Genomic DNA, 20,011 nt, shown 5'->3' on the forward strand with positions numbered 1-20,011 from the left:
ATCGCCACCTGAAAGGTCTACCCTTACAGTCTGTAGACCAGGTGAAACCCTTACTCCTCATAGGGTCTGATATGCCACACCTCCTGACTCCTATTCAGCCAGTACGTAGAGGAGCCGAAGGTGGCCCTGTTGCCATATGTACCAAGCTTGGTTGGGTATTGCAAGGCCCAATGTGTCCGATTCAGCCCCCTAAAGGCCAGCAACAATGCCTGCATCTAATGACAGCCCCAGCACGTGATGAGCTGTATCAACATGTGGAGCGCTTGTGGCAAATTGACACCTTGCCATACAATGAAAAGTTGATCACAAGATCAAAGCAAGATCAACACTCCTACAACCTCCTGCAATCTTCTACGGTCAGAGTAGAAGTAAATGGTGTCCAGCGGTTTGCAACTCCGCTACTAAGGCGTACTCCTATCACCTTGCTCTGTGCAGGCAAGGAGGCTGGGCTCCCCAGTCTCAGAAACACTTAGAGAAAACTGGCCAAGAATCCTGAGCAAGCTCAAACATACTGCTCTGAAATTCGGAAGCTTGAATCTGAAGGCTACATTTCCAAGATAAAACCAGAGGAGGCAGAACAGTCCACAGAGTCGTGGTTCATTCCGCACCACATGGTGCATCATAATGGGAAGGACCGAATAGTCTTCAACTGTTCCTTCCAGTACAATGGGCAAAGCTTGAATGAACAACTCCTTCCGGGGCCAACACTGGGACCGTCTTTGCTAGGTGTTATACTGCGGTTCAGACAGCATGCAGTTGCAGTGAGTTGGGACATAAAAGGCATGTTCCACCAAGTACGTTTGTTACCTGGTGACAAGTCGTTGCTGCGATTCATCTGGAGGAACATGGATAGGGAGGCTGACCCAGACATTTACGAGTGGCAGGTACTGCCCTTTGGTACGACCTGCAGTCCGTGTTGCGCCATTTATGCCCTTCAGTTTCATGCCCAGGAACACCAAGACACCATGGCTGGTTTAGCTGACATTGTGGAGAACTCATTCTATGTCGACAACTGTCTTCACAGCACTCCCCACCAGGGTGAGGCCAGGGCCATAATAGATGGGTTGCGTCAGTCCTTGTTAAAGGGAGGCTTTGAGATCAGACAATGGGCGTGCAATATACCATCAGTTCTCAAACACCTCCCATCGGAAGCCAGATCAGCTAGTAGCGAGTGCTGGTTGTCTCAGAGTAGCACTGACATGCAAGAACCTACTCTCGGCTTACAATGGAATTGCCTTGATGACACCCTCGGGTATAAGAATCGAATAGCAGAGCCTGTCCAGCCCACCATGAGGAATCTATACAAGACGTTGGCAAGCCAATTCGACCCCCTGGGTTTTATAGTCCCATTCACCGCAAGGGCTAAGATTCTTATCCAGGATCTCTGGAAACACAACCTTAGCTGGGATGACCCTATCGAACCCCTACACCTGCGTGAGATATGGTCCAGGTGGGTTGCAGAGCTTTCCAGTATCACCAAAATACAATTCCCTCGAACTTATGCGTCTGGCGGTGCTGACACTCCTTCCACGGTTCGGGAACTCCATGTATTTTGTGATGCCTCAGAGAGGATATATGGATCCGTTGCCTACCTTCGGATTACAGACGACTGTGAGAAAGTCCATGTCACCTTTGTACTAGCTCGATCTAGAGTGGCTCCTCGTAAATCTCTATCTATGCCCCGCTTAGAGTTGTGTGCTGCACTTTCTGGAGCTCAGATGGCCAAAGTGATACAGACTGAATTGACTATTCCCATACACCACGTCACATATTGGGCTGATTCAACTACGGTGCTGCATTGGTTAAAATCAGAATCCTGCCGATACAAGGTCTTTGTGGGGTCTAGAGTAGCAGAGATTCAGACTTTGACAGATGTTTCCAGATGGAGGTATGTTGACTCTGCTCGAAACCCAGCTGACCATATTACTAGAGGTCTTACCTTGGCCGAAATAGCAGGTCCTCACCAATGGAGATCTGGGCCATCCTTCCTGACCGAACCACAGGATATGTGGCCGTTGACACCCAGTACGGAGTCAGCACCTGACCTGAGCGAGTTGAGAAAAGCATCCTTTGTTGGAGCAGTCACTGTCACTCCCAGTCCAGTGCCTTCAGACCTCAGTCAATTCAAAACCTGGAACGAGCTAGTTCAAGCTACTGTTGAGTCCTGTAATGGGGCGGCCAACATCACCGCCTTTGAAGCCTCAATGTATATACAGGCTGAAAAGCTCCTCCTAGCACAGTCACAGTTTGATTCATTCCCGGAGGAATTCAGAGCTTTGAAAGCTGGAAAGCCTATCCCGACAGACAGCCGATTGGGTTCTCTCGCCCCAGAGTACGACGAAAATACTGGTCTAATCAGAGTGGGTGGACGACTTCGTCGTGTTGAAACCCTGCCTTCTGATATCATTCACCCGATCGTCCTAGATCCTCAACATCAGGTCACAAAGCTACTCATCCAAGACATAGATCAGCAACTCCATCATCCAGGTGCAGAGCGAGTGCTAGCAGAGCTACGTCGTAGATACTGGGTGCTTAGAGGCCGTGAAGCTGTGCGCAAACACCAGCATTCCTGTCAAAATTGCCAGCTTTGGCGCGCCAAGCCACAGAATCCACAGATGGCCGACCTTCCACCATGTAGGCTACGTCTGTTCAAGCTACCATTTTACTCCACTGGCGTAGACTGCTTCGGGCCTTTTCGGGTGAAGATAGGCCGGCGCCAGGAAAAGAGATGGGGAATCTTATATAAGTGCTTGACAACCAGATGTTTACATCTCGACCTCCTTGAACACCTGGACACAGACGCCTTCCTCCTTTCTTTACGACGATTTATAGCCCGTAGAGGAAAGCCTTTCGAGATTCTATGTGACAATGGCACTAACTTCACTGGAGGCGATCATGAGTTAAAGGACTCCTTTCGTCGAATGGCTCCTGAGCTGCAGGAACAACTGGCTAAACAGCAGATGCATTTTCGCTATAACCCACCAAGTGCCCCCCACTTCGGCGGAACATGGGAGCGAGAGGTGAAATCGATTAAGACTGCCTTGCGAGTCATTCTACGGGAACAATCCGTGCCCGAATCTGTACTGCAAACATTGCTAGTGGAAGTTGAGGGCATACTCAATTCCAAGCCCCTTGGCTATGTCTCATCGGACATTGCAGACCTGGATCCTGTCACTCCGAACTTGTTACTCATGGGACGTCATGATGTTTCATTGCCACAAGTCCTTTATGACTCAGACGAACTCTTGGGTAAACGCAGGTGGAGACACAGTCAAGTATTGGCCGATCAGTTCTGGACTGCTTTCATTCGTTGTTACTTACCAGAACTACAGGGTAGACAGAAATGGAGATCAGATGGTAAAGAAATTGCAGTGGTACTCCTAATCGACCATCAACTCCCACGAGCACTCTGGCCTGTGGGTACCGTGACAGAAACCTATGCCGGGGCTGACGGGAGGATTCGGACAGCCAAAGTTCAAGTCGAAGCTGATTCCACTCCCTCCAATGAGGGATAATGATACAGACCCTTCTGACGGCCTTTCTTAAGGAATACAATTATCCTGACTGATAATTGGGGGCGGCTATGTCAGAAAGTCCGTCCCGGAACGGAAATATGCAGTGATTCATGACGGACTGATTTAAGAGTTGCTACTTCCTTCCAGCAGACTGATGCAATAGTCAGATCCAGCCGTGCTTCCTGATATTGTTCAATGTTGTGCGTTCATGCAACAAATGTGAGTAGTTATTTAAACATTTAGTCAACGCTTTGTATTTGTTATATTTGTCAGATGTTTAGCAAATGGCGATTGAGATATGCAAATGACGATCGCGGCGGCGCGATCGCGGATAGCCGCTAGTCATATGATCAGACACCTGCTGTTGTCATTATATGCTGCTTTATGCTGTATATTGGAGTTTATCTTATAATTTAATGTTTATTGTTATCTGACAGTTGAGTATTCAATTATGATGACTTGTATTTTCGTTTTCAGTCCAATTGCCTTTTGAATGGGAGTGCTTGGGGCACTACTATGATAGCATCAAAAATCGCTATTTTTAAAACACTAAGAAGGCTCGACACAACATGAAACTTTGCTCGAAGTATCACCAGGGGCTCTACACATGAACTCGAGCACTGAGAACATCGTTTGTGTACACAGAGTTTACTAAAAAGAAAAATTTTGAACAACTCACTGTGGCTGTGTCCGCCGGCATTTTGACAGTCAAAAATAGTCGATCTCCGAATGCAACGTAACAGGGAGGAGAGTAAAGATGGAAAGATTGAGGACCCTAGGTTGCATTTTGGTGAGAGTTACCATTTAAGGATATGAGTGTGTTATGGTTATAATGAAATGAACAAACAAGTGTTTGTCTGCTAATAAGAGAGAAATAGTGTTGTTTGCCATTGTGTGACCTGGATGACAACAGTATTTCTGTACCTTTCCACCCCTCAGAATGAAAAGGTATTTTTGTGTGTGTGTGTGTGTGTGTGTGTGTGTGAGAGAGAGAGAGAGAGAGAGAGAGAAAGAGAGAGAGAGAGAGAGAGAGAGAGAGAGAATCTTCCAGGTCTTGATCTTTGTGACTGCTTCAGTCTGAACCCCTACTGAGGGCAGAATTGCCCATGTGTGTGCAGTCCTGTGATAACAGCTAGTGATGGCGAGTGTGTGTGATGTTACTGAGGCCGCACTCCTTCATCATATGAGAGTTATCAGCTGTCATTGTGAATGCAGTCTGACAGAACGCACTGTGTTTACTCCCTGATTTGTGTTGACTGCAGTTTGCTGCAATTCATTTCAGAATCGTTTCTCACGGGTAGAAACCTGCAGACAGACACAGGTTTCTACTAGTATGATCAAAGCTATAATAAATTAATTTATCTCTGTGTATGTGTTCTCTCTTCTAGGACCCTGTATATGGGAAAGGAAAGCTGGCTGAGATCCAGGGGCTAATTTTAGGGATGCTAGAGACCTTTAACTACGAACAGGTAATGTGTGTGTTGAATGTGTTGACAATTTTTATTATTTTAATTTAAAATAACTGTTTTCTATTAGATTATAATTAGATTAAAATGTAATTTATTCCTGTGATGGCAAAGCTGAATGTTTAGCAACTTTACTGCAGTCTTCAGTGTCTCATGGTCCTTCAGAAATCATTCTAATATGCTGATTTTGTGCTCAATTTATGTTTCTTATCATTATTAATGTTGAAAACACTTGAAACGGTAATATATTTTTTTCAGGATTCTTTAATGAATAGAAAGTTCAAAAGAACAGCTTTGTGTAACAGAGTGAAAATGTTTACTATCACTTTTAATCAATTAAATGCATCTTTGCTGAATAAAAGTATTCATTAATTTTATAATGATATTTTGACATATATTATTAAAATCACGTAGACTTATATAAGTTGAAGCCATTTAATTTTAGATGTAGCGGGTCGCATCATGGGGGTCTGCCATGTCATGATCATCAAGATCATGAATGCCAGCTGAATACCACTCGATTTATCTCAGTAACTGCTCTGTAATTGGACACTTGCAATAAATCAATCATTGTCTGCTGTGAATAGCACATTTCTACAACACCATCTGTAAACAAACACTTCAAGTTATTTCAGATTCAGTCAGATCATTTTTCTATACCATGGTATCACAACATTTTATTTTATTTTTTGTTTTTTGTTTTTTGTTAGGGTGTAGTGCAGGCTTTGTGAGGTGTTGTTACACAGCCTGACTTGCAAAGCTAAATTATTAAATATGTTCATACAGTAGAGCTAATCATAGTGCATCATTGATGTCTTGCTCTCCTATTAATTGCACTCTTGCTGGTTTCAGTCAACAGATATGTCATTTACCTCTGTTAAATTATAAGTTATTTTAGTGCTGCTCACACGGCTCAAACCACAGCAGCTAAATTCACAGTGTTTTATGTGATAATTGGAAATGAAATGGGAGGTGAGATCCTTAAAAAAGTGAAAACCTTCACACCACACCTGCCAATAGCAAGTGTAGAGAATATTTACTGGCACTAAAATTGGGATTATACACTCACCTAAAGGATTATTAGGAACACCATACTAATACTGTGTTTGACCCCCTTTCGCCTTCAGAACTGCCTTAATTCTACGTGGCATTGATTCAACAAGGTGCTGAAAGCATTCTTTAGAAATGTTGGCCCATATTGATAGGATAGCATCTTGCAGTTGATGGAGATTTGTGGGATGCACATCCAGGGCACGAAGCTCCCGTTCCACCACATCCCAAAGATGCTCTATTGGGTTGAGATCTGGTGACTGTGGGGGCCATTTTAGTGCAGTGAACTCATTGTCATGTTCAAGAAACCAATTTGAAATGATTCGAGCTTTGTGACATTGTGCATTATCCTGCTGGAAGTAGCCATCAGAGGATGGGTACATGGTGGTCATAAAGGGATGGACATGGTCAGAAACAATGCTCAGGTAGGCCGTGGCATTTAAACGATGCCCAATTGGCACTAAGGGGCCTAAAGTGTGCCAAGAAAACATCCCCCACACCATTACACCACCACCACCAGCCTGCACAGTGGTAACAAGGCATGATTGATCCATGTTCTCATTCTGTTTACGCCAAATTCTGACTCTACCATCTGAATGTCTCAACAGAAATCGAGACTCATCAGACCAGGCAACATTTTTCCAGTCTTCAACTGTCCAATTTTGGTGAGCTCGTGCAAATTGTAGCCTCTTTTTCCTATTTGTAGTGGAGATGAGTGGTACCCGGTGGGGTCTTCTGCTGTTGTAACCCATCCGCCTCAAGGTTGTGCGTGTTGTGGCTTCACAAATGCTTTGCTGCATACCTCGGTTGTAACGAGTGGTTATTTCAGTCAAAGTTGCTCTTCTATCAGCTTGAATCAGTCGGCCCATTCTCCTCTGACCTCTAGCATCAACAAGGCATTTTCGCCCACAGGACTGCCGCATACTGGATGTTTTTCCCTTTTCACACCATTCTTTATAAACCCTAGAAATGGTTGTGCGTGAAAATCCCAGTAACTGAGCAGATTGTGAAATACTCAGACCGGCCCGTCTGGCACCAACAACCATGCCACGCTCAAAATTGCTTAAATCACCTTTCTTTCCCATTCTGACATTCATTTTGGAGTTCAGGAGATTGTCTTGACCAGGACCACACCCCTAAATGCATTGAAGCAACTGCCATGTGATTGGTTGATTAGATAATTGCATTAATGAGAAATTGAACAGGTGTTCCTAATAATCCTTTAGGTGAGTGTATTTCAAAATATATATTTTGTCCTATGTGCAAAATTATTTATGTTCTACCTCTTTAAAAGCAGACAGAAGTTCTTTTAGTATCAAAATTTCCCTTTATTTACTTGTTGTTTTAATGCTTTTGTACCTTTCATTTGAATTATTCTCATCACTTACGTCAGTTGAAAAATAGACAAAATAAGATGGTCGTAATCCGAGATGCTGATAATATTACAAGTTATGACAATAAATTGGGTTGGTATCTATTGATTATTTTATAGGCATGAATGTACCTACTTAATCTGTGCATCTCTACATACAATTAATAAGAAAATAGGGACAATATTTATAAAAACAACACATTGATCCGTCGCACACACATACCTAAATACTTTCTCAATCCCTCGTAATTAAGTTTTAGAGAGTGACGTGCTTCAGAAGAACTATCAAACTTAACGAATTCCAGCTTATCCTCACAGCTGCTTTAATCGGGTCAGTTAAGGGTGGAGTGTTATGAGAACTCATTAATGGCTGTTTCTTCATTAATTAACAAGTGCACAATTGAAGAGGCTCCCTGGACTTCTCAGGTCCCATTATGGTTATCAGTGGCACGCACACATACAGTCGTGGTCAGAATTATTGGCACCCCTGGTAAATATGTTCAAAGAATGCTGTGAAAATAAATCTGCATTTTTAATCCTTTTGATCTTATATTAAAATCACACAAATCTAACCTTTCATTGAAGTAAAACGAATGAATGTCACAATAATGAAATCACATTATGAAATAAATATTTTTCTCCAATACACGTTGGCCACAGTTATTGGTACCCTTTGGAATTCTTTTGAGTAAAATATCTCTGAAGTATATTTCCCTTCAAATTTTTATTTTTTAGCACACCAGGGTGACTAGGAACATAAAATTGTCCAGCCATGACTTCCTGTTTCTTAGGAGTATAAATATGAGGTAACATGAAGGCCAAATTCCCTTAATCATCCATCACAATGAGTAAAAACAAAGAATGCATTTCTGATGTGCAGGAAAAGATTGTTGAGCTTCACAAAATAGAAAGTGGCTGTAAGAAAATATCTAAAGGATTGAAAATTCCCATTTCCTCCCATCAGGGCAATAATTAAGAAGTTCCAATCAACTAAAAATGTTACGAATCTGCATAGAAGATGACGTGTGTCTATATTGTTTTAATGTACATCCAAGAGGATAGTGTTGGAAACTTTTTCCTTCGTCCAAGCAGAAACCAGGAGACATTGGGATCACGTTCTAGAAGTTATTCTTTATTGAGGACTTCGCGTAGACGTGGCTGCAGTTCTTCCAAAGTCTGACTAAGTGGACGTTCTCTTACAGTTTATATACATTAGGGGCAGGAACCAAAACTTTGTGATGAGACAGGTTTAGGAACCTGTTCTAGACTGAGAGTGTTGCCCATCCTAATCCACTCAGCATATCTATTAAAATGCTGAGACCCGAGTACAGGACTGGCAAGACTGTCTTGCTAAAACACAAGCTCCAAGAGCCATTAAGAGTTTCAGTAAAACAGGACTGACCGGAGTCTTTTGCTAGAAAACTCTGATAATAATAATTTATACCTAACCTTAACATGCTAAATTCAATGTAAACCTAAATTAAACATTTTAATAAATTTGTAATACAACAATAGTTTGAAGAGGTTTTAAGAAAAATCCTTTGCTCCTACCCAAAAAACAAACTCCAGCATATTCAGTTACCAGACATGACTGGAACTTCAACAGGATGCAGTTCTTTGGTCAGATTAAAAAATAGATCAAATAATTTTTTTCAGAGCTGAAAAAAATAGCTAAATAGCTTATAAAACAAGTACCCCATGTGTAGGATTAAATATACTGCTGGATCTTTAATGTTGTGGTCCTATATTTTTCTGCTGGAGGTCCTGGAGATCTTGTTCAGATATATGGCATCATAGATTCTAAGAAATCCCATGCTAGAAATAAATCTTATAATGGATTTTCCATCAGGACAATGATCCAGAACAAACATCAAAATCAACACAAAAATAGGTTACTGAGCACAAAATTAAGGTTCTGTCATGGCCATTCCAGTCCCCTGACCTGAAACCTATACAGAAAACTGATGAGGAGAGTGTTCGACTTAGGAGTTTTCGACTTAGGAGTTGAAGGATCTGGAGAGAATCTGTATGGAGGAATGGTGTCTAATCTCTTGTCAGGTGTTCTCCAAACTCATCAGGCTTTATAGGAGAAAACTCAGAGCTGTTATCTTGGCAAAATGAGGTTGCAATAAGTATTGAATAAAAGGGTGCCATTAATTGTGGCTTATGTGTATTGGAGAAAAACAATTATTTTGTTAGGGAAACAGGTCAATTTAGCTCAAATGGAATTATTAAATAATGTATTGGGAATTTTGAAAGATTCACTTATTTTACGGCCGAACAAATGAATTGTCCGATCAGCAGTTTAAGACATTGCATTTGTAAGCACATAACACAAGACACTTCTCTTTAAAATAATCAAGACATTATAAATTATTACTAACACATAAAACTAATATCTAACACAAACACACACACACACACATTCACACAAGTTGCAGAATAAAAGAAAGTGAGGAAAGAATGATTTTTAAGAGAGTGAAATGACGAAATCCCAAGTTTCTAGCAATATATTCACTTTATAAGACCTGACCTGACCTGACCAAAACATCAATTTTTAGTCTAACCCTTCTATCATTTCTTTAAGGCAGGGTTATTAAGTTTTATATCAATGTACCAGTTCAGCTAGAATCTGGAGGCGCTACTTGCGTTTGTCGGGATTCCCTTCGTTGCTGGAAAGGGGATTTCCTAGGTTCATTGATTCATGTCTGGAGTGATGTCTTGGGAATCACGTTCTGGTGTGTTGGCGGATTAATTGAATGGGAGTCTCTCCCGTGGCTGAAGTTTAAAGTTTGAGGCGGGATTTACTGCAAAACTTAACTTAGAACTCGAGACTCTCAATGGAAAAGAAAAGAAACTAAGTAAAAGAAAGAAAAGTAAATGAGATGAGATTGGATGGCTTGAATAAAGCTGCTCGGACTTATCCCATTTTCATCTCCCAAATATGTCGTTGTCTGTCTTGAGTTTTTAAACTGTAACGTTTGTACAGACTCCCGGAGGGGTTCTGACCAATTAGACACTGTCTTTAGTTCAGGGTGTAAATGTTTCTCCTCCTCTCACCATAAATTACATGTTATCTGATAAGTCCCATTTCCCGCTCTTAGCAGAGTACAATTAAGACATGATTTCTATAATAATAATATGATACATTTTACACAGATTTAATTCACACAAAAATTAAGGAGAGAAGACATTCACGCTGATATCAAACACTCCATACGTCCATTAAACCATTCAATAGTTATAACAATTACACAAATTATGTGGTATCTCTAAGCATATTAGTCACATATATAAGTTGTAAACATGATATAGAATTATGCAGTTGAACGATAAGTTCGAAATTATAAGTCCGTCTAGCATTGTTTTAGAATGATCTGATGCATTTTGATATGTAAAAGGCAGTCTCTGTGGTTTTTAAAGATTTCATTTCTGTTTAACAGAGTATCAAATTAGCTCAAAAGGGAAATATGAATAATTATAACTCGTTATAATTAATTAAAAATATTTGGATCAGTTAATAAAATTAACTTGTTGTAGCTGAATTATTATTACAATCAATTAATCTGTGTGTCCAGTAAACACTCAGTATTGATTGTCGATTAACTCTCAGAAAAGATATTTTTCGTGGCCACAGAAAAATAACTCTTTCTTAGCATGTAGCTGTGATCACAATCGTAAAATAAAGCTCAAAAGCTTTATTTTACCAAATCATGAACACAACTAATCTAAACACCCACATACACACAATCACTCATACATGGGTAAAATATAAAATTTGAAAGTAAATGGAACCGGACACAGAAACAGGGAATTGAGTAATTTAACCACCTGAACAAAACCAGTTTCTTAGTTTTAAACACCTTGTTAGCAAGGGGTATGCCGCTTATACTAAAACGCTGTTTAGCGTTCAAATGTACGATACTTGCATTGCCTTAGCTGTTGAAAGAGCGTCCAGATGCAGTCTCAGAAGAAAGTCTTGATGGTTCCGTAAGTCCATGATGTTGAAGTTACAATCGATTTCTTCTGTGTTGAATGAAGAAATTCTGACGAACTTGCCAGGTTAGTCTGACTGTTTAAACATAGCTGTCTGTAGTCGAGGCCTGTCGAAGCGACAGTGCCGGCCGGCCCTAAGGCCGGGTGAGGCTACACAGAATAGAATAGAATAGAATAGAATAGAATAGAATAGAATAGAATAGAATAGAATAGAATAGAATAGAATAGAATAGAATAGAATAGAATAGAATGAGGCATTTATATAGTGCTTTCATATGTACTACTGTACACCCAAAGCGCTTTTACAATCATATCAGGGGATCTCTCCTCAACAACCACCAGAACAGCAATCAGAAGACACAGAGAAGAGGCAGTGGAATCGAGGGCTCTTTAACCTCTGAGGATGGTCTCTCCTCCCAGGGGTCAGTGAGCCAATGGTAACTTAAGCTTTCGGAGGGAAAATGTAGATTTTTTTTGTCTTCGAGCATGGTAATTTGCATAATGTAAGTGGATTAAGTATTGAAGATTCTTGTAATACTAATATGTTGTATACATATCGACATACAATAAACACGATCATTTAGATCATCAAAATACAAATTTGTAGACACTAAACATGGTATAGGTGAGGTTACATTAACTGTTGGTTCTATCATAAAGCATGATGAAGGAAGAAGGTCTGTTTTAAGTCTCTATCTTGGGGATCAAACAATCCTTGGCGTTACTTTGTGGTTTTCTGCAAACCATGGCCATCTCCAAACCAATCCTAAAGAACTGGTTTAAATTCCTCCCTGGTTTTGGCTTAATTGAAAAAGGCTTTGCTAGAATGTGTTGTCTGAATTTTACTAAACTTGCCTTTACTAAACTTTACTAATCTTTTTGCAATACTAATTTATTTGATAGATTTTGTGTGGAGTTGCTTTCTTCACCTTAGCTAGTTGTCTTTCAGTACTCACTTCTCGCTTGAGGTCACTTGTAGGATAATAGCATCCATAAAAATGCATCAGACTCCAATACATTACCTTTTATTCCTTTCTATTCTATTTTTGACAGCATAAATGCTAAATCTTGCTACTTTTGAGACCTGAACTTTATAAGTGGAATCTGGAGTGCAATTTCTCATGGTATTTTCTGTGGGCATAGTGTCCATGAGTCATTGGGTATTTATTTTCAGCAGTTAATTCCCTACCTCAGGCTTTTAAGTGTTTTAGTTTGTCGCACAATTTGCTGGAAGGTGTCTATACAGGATGTGCAACTGTTTACATAGCAGTGCAGTGCAACAGGCTGCCTACAATGGACTTGTCAAAACGTCAATGTTTTTTTTTTTTATTAAAATCCCTTGTCTAAAAAAAAAAAAGACAGTCATAGCTATTACAAACTGGATTAAAGGAAAATAAATGCATAGACAAGTAAACAGTCAATAATAATAATAAAAAACAATGCAAGCAGGCAACAGGACCAATAAATAGGAAATAGAACAAAGAAACAAATGGGTCTAAGAGTTGTGAGAAATAGTACAGAAATTAAACTCATCAAATGTAAAAATAAATCTCTTTACTTTGATTTAAGCATGTGCTGACTCGCTACAAATGTTATAAAATCAAGAGCAGTGAGTGATTTTCAATTTTTCTTTTGTTTGATTAAGGGCACAGACAGTTGTAAGTATACATATTAGGCTGCTGTCACTTTAAGGCCTAATGCACAGATCTAATATACTGATACACGTCTGATTTTCTCCAACATGTTTATGCGAATACTTGGCAAGATGGGTATTTTCAATTTTCATTTTACTGTGTTCAGAGGTATTAAGCACATCCCGCTCTTTATTTTTTCCATGCATCCATGCTTCATCACTCTAACGTGTCAACAACTTATAGCAATCCACCCACTGAACGGTGCGTAGATATATTTACAGTACATGCTGCTACAATATAAACAATATAACAGAATGTCCATTGATTGACACTCTATCTTGTTGCAACGATATACAACATGAACAAAGTCTTTATTGTAATATTTATATAAATATTTAGTATTTGAAAGACTACAAATGTTAAAAGTAAGGCATCCATTAATGACTTTATCCATCAGGTCCTGATGTCTCCGAGCTGCCTTTAAAAATAAAACAAATATTAAATAAAACACGTGTTTGTCAGTTAACTTCAACTTTAATATATCATATACAAATATATGTCAACTGTATTTGAAAAAAAAAAAAAACCTTGATGACGTCAGTGTCAAATGGCTTGCACAGAATGCACAATTGTCATTTGATATTAAGCAAATAGTTTAAATTACACCAGCAAAACTTAGTTTTACAGTACTTCCAATCAACTAATTTACGTTACGTTACTAATTTAAGGGATTTTGTGTAATTTTCTCTCTTTATTTTACTTTCTCTGTCTGTTTAAACTATCACCAGATATGGTATGTGGTTATGTGGTCTTTCAGTTTGTCTGTGAAAGCATGTGTTTGCACTCTCCCTTCCATGACCAATGGGAATTTACAGCTTGTCATTCAAAGGAAAAAGCGAGGAAGGGGTGAGAATAACACCTGATTCCCCCCTCACACACAAATTTTCCCCTTTTCCCCTCACAAAATTGAGACATAAATTACACGCATAAATGCACTTATTCAACAATCCCTTAGGAATGCTTGTCCTGGCATACATTTCAATATGCTCACTTTGTGAATTGCCCACATAGCTGATGAAATATTTTGAAATGTGTGTTCTCCAATCCTCAGAAATGTCTGTGGGGGTTAAATGTGCTTCCTTATGTGTGTACTGTATTTTCAGGCTAGTATATTTTCTGTTGGTGTGTGTGCACGTAATACTCTCATCAAAATGCTGCACTAACATCAAAATGAAATAACATACATCAACACACACACACACACACACACACACACACACCCTCCCACTTCTTAGTCTTTTATATGACTTTGCTAAAACATATTGCCTCTGGTAAAGAGACTGTGTAAATTTGAGGAAATTCTTCCTCTCTTAGAAATAAACTGAACCAATTTTAATGCCAGCACAAGCTCAAATGTTAATCCATTTCACAAATTTCATGTTATTTGGTTGTGATAGAAAATAAATATTTAACAGAGTTGAAAAGGCATTTGCTTCCCTTTATATTCTGAGTCGTTGTACATACCCCATTGGTTTCAGTGGCAATAACTTCATACATTATGGGAAAATTCTTCCATTGCCTGTGGTTATGAGATGAAATGGGTTCCCTCCTCTCAATATACTGAAACAGGGCGGTTGACACATAACTTGAACAATACTTGAACTTTAATGTGTTAAATTGATATTTTTTAATATTAGAGACTTGTCAGTATCAGAAGCTGAAAGCATAACCAATATGCCAAAATATTTAATAAACAAATACGAAAAAGTGTGAGGGATGTGTAGAACTTTGATACATGTTCCAATTCTGCAGAAATATACTAAAGATTCTGCAAAGGTCTGAGTGTGCTTATATGTAGGTACTCTAGCTTTTGTGTTTACTTAAGGTAATAAAGGGATAGTTTACCTAAAAGTTAAATTTTTGTCCTCATTCCCTTACTCTCTTGTTATTTCAAACTCATAAGATTACCGTGTCTGTCATATCTGATGTTCAATGGCTTGATGTATGCGTGTTTGTTTACCAACATTTGTGAATAAAAGCCTAAATGAAATCTGTTCATCATACAAAATAATTGTCTCTTCAGAAAACTTGGGTTAAACGGCTTGATTCAAATGGATCTATAATATGCAATGATTGTACTATAATTATAAAAATGTTAATATTTTAGGTGAAATAAAGCATGTGACATTCATTGCAGTGTACAATGTGCTACGCATTTATGCTGTCACTTTTCTCTTTTCCCCTTATATATATTCTCTGATTCTGTTTTCCATTCTTCTAATTCCATCACAGACTGGACTCAAACCTGCATCATCTGAATGTGCAGGACCGCTCAATGTGTCTTGAGCACGTGTGCTGACCTCTGCTTCATGACATTTTTTGAAGACCTTTTCAATGGTTTACTTACTTTTTCCTTTGTTTCCATCAGACGTTGTTGGAGACAACCACCAATCTGTTGAACTCTGATCTTCACTGGTCTCTGTCACATCTGCGTAAGGCAGTCAGTAGAGGGCTCCACCCAAGACAGGACCACTGCAACATCTGCTTACAGCAGTACAAAAGACGTCAGGAGAGCGAGGAAGAGATCATCATCTTCAGGTACACACACACATATCATCTGCACTCTGCGGGAAGTCAGTACAATGCCTTTTGGTAAAACAAAACAAAACATTTTACACACTTTATTTTTTGCTGTTTTGCTTTATTGTTTTTGCAAAACAAATGTTAATTCAGTCATTTTGATTAAATTTTATATGCTGTAATTATTAGTTACATATAAATTAGAACATGTTTACACAGCTCATTTGCATCTCTGTACAGACTTCAGAAGGATACCATCGTTGGAAAAAAGTGGATGATTTAAAGCATGATTTTAATGGCGTCCTGTATTGCATCAGATGATTATGTTTGTTTGGAGCATTTGACAGTAGATTGATACAAAATCGATAGTAAAGAAACTATAGTAAAGATATTTGCCTTGATATGCGCTAATGCCTTATTTATGTCACATATTTTTAGCCTAAGCAAGCTGTTGTAGCACTGTGCCCAAACATACAACACAAACAGACCTGGAGTACTGTCATCCTGAACTCTTGTTTCATGTGTAGCTGTGGGCATCTGTACCACTGCCAGTGTCTTCAGCGTAAAGAGGCTGGTGTTTTGAGCGAGAGGCAGTACTCATGGAGCTGCTACAAATGCACATCCAGCCAGGGCTCGAGGCCAGCCGACAGACCCAGCGCAGAGAGCTCCCGATCACGCTCCGCTTCTCTGGCACAGGTCAGTCACAGTCAGTCTTCACCCAAATATAAAACTTCTGTCGTATTTTACTCACCTTTATGTCCTTCCAATGCCATTGTTTCTATGGAAAACCACCATTAAGTTGGAAGAAAGTACTCCATACAAATTTTGTCTGAATCCATACTATATTAAAACTTGGTTTAGGTGAACAATTTTTCATTTGAACTCATTTGAACAGTTTGTTCGTGTCTCATTTTATCTGTCATTGTATCTCTCAATCTATCATGAGCCCATCATAATAATATCAGCATAGAACAACCTCCTTTAAGTTTGAAGAAGGGTCTTTCAATTATGTTTCTATTCACCATTGTATCTTTCTGTCATACACTCTTTGGGACTACAGTGAGTTCACATCCAAGGTGATATGTTTTTTGAGTACTTTTATATGCGTACCGGGTGTATGTATTATCCACGTTAATTGGAACTCTCTTGTGTGGCTGTGGTGTATGTAAATGGCATGCAAATGGGTTTCTCAGCATGCGGCTGTATTAGTCGTAACCACAGGAGGCTGACGGCTGCAGGCACAAAAGAGAGCTATGTTAGTATCCCTAATCACAGAGGTGTTGCCACGGAGATTCTTTTGGAAGACAAAAAAATATACCCAACCGTGATTAGAGTATTAGCGCAACTGCAACAACAAGGCTCCCTTTACCCTGGACACATATTGATTGATTCTGCACTGCACCTCAACAGAGAACTGTTATACTTCTGTAACTTAAATGAAAGCATAAAGGTGAATGTAAGCTAAAAGTGCAAGATTACTTGGTCAATGACACGATAACATAATAGTAATTCATTCAATAATTAATTAAAAATGCAATTCAGACATACAATGACTGAATGAGCATATTGTTTTAATTTCTGTGTTAAAACCGTTATTATGATTATTATTATATTCAGAAGAATGTAAAAAAATCAGGATGATATTGTCTTAATATCACAATTAAGAGATGAAAAGAATAAACATTTTAAAAAGAGTAGTTTATTGTGGTATAATCTACCCCAGACGCAACAAAAGCATATAGAAAGCCATTATAAACAGTGATGCTGTCTACACTGGATGTGGCGCAGTGCCATATATTTCTGACAGCAAACCAATGCCTGTTCTATTTCTGACGTACTTCAAGTGCTCGTGCTACTTCTGACACAAAGAACAAATGGATTTGCAATGATCTCTTTGACAGCCTCAAGCTGTTGCTGTGCGACACGACAATTGTTGCATCCGGTGTAGACCCGGTGTTAGAATAATATATAGTTTTAACAAAAGCTGCTCCACTGCTGGTTAATATTTGAAAAATGTTTGTCTGGAAAATCAAAGTCATATGGTGTGCGACCAACATTGCAGACACATGAGGGCAAAAAAACCCCCATAAAATAGCTAATTTTATCATAGAGAAGACCCCTGCAGATCCTCATGAAAGGGTCATATTTTGTCAAACACATTTTAACTGTTACCTCGTGTCTTTCAGAACAAAGTGACATCTGCTCATCGTGGGAATGTGGCAGAGACTCATGGGAGAAAGGTTAGTGAGTGGAATTACTTCTACAACTAGAATAGATTTGATTAATGATGATTAAATCTTATGTGAGGTGAAAGAAATGTGCTACTTTAAATGTTTTATATTTGTATTGTCAACTCATTTAGCCACAAACTTAATTTCAGTTTAATTGAATTTAGATATTAGATGTAGATCTACATTTTTCTACAGATCTACAACTCTTTCCCTGCCATTGTTTTTTTATTTATTTTTTAGTTGCCTGCCATCTCCAGCATTTTTTATCATTTTCTCAAAATGTTCATGTCCCCCAGAATATTTTGTTATATGAATAAAGAATATCTGAACATATAATATATCAAAAGAAAGAACAGAGCCTCTTGTTTTAAACAAAAATTAAAAAACATGTTATTTTAACTCCATGCATATTCTATTTTATCTACACATGAATGTGGGTAAGTTTCATAAAATGCACGTATAAAAAAAAACAAAAAGCTGCGAAAATTGCGTTTTTGTCAAAGACTATGCACAGATTGGATTCTGAACGATCATCAAAACATACAGTAGATGGAGTAGATCGAGTCCATCAACAGCCTCAAAGCTTACACAGTCTTTACCTCTTCGTGGGTTTAGCACTTCATGCGGTAATGTTAGGCAGTTTTGATTTATATGCTGTTTAATGTTTGATGATTGCATTAGCTCACATGTAAGTAAGCTTGTTTCTGCTTCTTCGTTTGTATTTGGATCCGGAGATTCTGTACTATTTCAGAAGATGCGTAATAGCACTCCCTACGATGAAACAGTGAAAACATGGAAGCGTTGTGTCATAAATGACAGAAGATTCTGTCAGTGGCGGGGAAAGAGTTAATTGGTGTCACACGTTTACAATAAACCGTGTTTTAATGTCGTGATGCATTTTCGTTTTTCTGTAACTTGTCAAAATTCTGCACTTTTAGAGTGCACCTTTGCTCTACTTTTGCTAGAAGGAGAATCATAGCTCTCTTCCACTCTGCGTTTTGTGTGTTCATTCATCCATGAAACGTAAATGGCTTTTTCCCTGCTGGTTCAAAGCAAATTAGCTTGCTTATGATTACATTAAACTCGTTCCCTTCTTTCATGCTTTTGTTTACTGGTGGGAATGGAGAGATGAAACTGAAGCCCTGCCCAGCTATCGGTCTGACTTTTTCTTTCTTTCTGTCTCTTTCATCCACATTTCCATCTCTCATTTCTCTCTCTCTCTCATTTCTCTCTCTCTGTCTCTCCCCATTGAGCATTCATTGTTTGTCTGTCAAGGGACTTGGAATTTTATGCAATGTGACTGTGAGCCAGTCAAGACAAGACAGGAAGTGACATGAACCTTTTGACCTTTTCCCCTTCTCCAGCATCCCTTCGTCATCTCCATCCTCCAATAAACCCTCAGTCATTAGCATCACAAAGCACTCTGTTATCTGTAACAGGCAAAATTCAGCACTTTTCTTCACTTCTAAGGTTTCAGGAAGCTTCTAACGCACGGAATTATACCTGTGGAGACTTTCGCTTTAATTAACACATAGCGCTTCAGAACTCCTGCATGCTAATGATAGCAAGGCTGACAGGAAGACACATAGTAACTGCATTTTTTTTCTCCTTTTCATCTTTGAATGCAGTCCTACTGCAGCAGAAACTGCTTTTTAAATGCATAGATAAAAAATTTAATGCAAGAATTTACTCCTACCCATATGAAAATTTCAAACATACAAATATATATAAATGAATTAATTAGTTTAATCAATTAATTTGCCGAGAAATATCCCCCAAATAAAGATAATTCAAAGATATTTTGTCGCAAACAAAACAGTGCCTTTAGAAGTCAATATATATTGTCTGTTTTATTTATGTATTATTTAACCTACTGTAAGCCTGTCATTATAAAAAGCAGCCCACAGCAATGCTTTCAGCCTGTTTTGTCAATCTTCCCAAGGCAGACTCTGCCCATTTTTAATTGCTGAATCATTAGCACCATATTTTTAAGACTTTATCTAAAGTTAAAAATATAAGAAAGTCAAAAATAATAAGTAGTCAAATTTTGAATAGCGTGTCTCAGTACCTGTATTATGTTCCAGTTTGTTGTGCTCCTTCATACTGCTTTTTAATTCCAACCCAGTCTCATGAAAAGTCATAGTAATTTGTACAAGATGGCAAAACC

General features: G+C 38.8%; 1 protein-coding gene across 1 annotated transcript in view; it reads left to right on the forward strand.

The window, feature by feature from the left end:
* The window catches only part of vps8 (VPS8 subunit of CORVET complex), a 152,297-nt gene that overhangs the window by 102,476 nt on the left and 29,810 nt on the right, over positions 1-20,011 (forward strand). The window contains exons 40-43 of the mRNA XM_081360455.1: positions 4,904-4,984; positions 15,462-15,631; positions 16,141-16,309; positions 17,800-17,853. Of these exons, the coding sequence (XP_081216581.1) occupies positions 4,904-4,984; positions 15,462-15,631; positions 16,141-16,309; positions 17,800-17,853 (474 nt within the window). The remainder of the gene's footprint in view (positions 1-4,903; positions 4,985-15,461; positions 15,632-16,140; positions 16,310-17,799; positions 17,854-20,011) is intronic.

Source organism: Scardinius erythrophthalmus, assembly GCF_964197995.2.
Source record: "Scardinius erythrophthalmus genome assembly, chromosome: 3".
NCBI lineage: Eukaryota > Metazoa > Chordata > Actinopteri > Cypriniformes > Leuciscidae > Scardinius > Scardinius erythrophthalmus.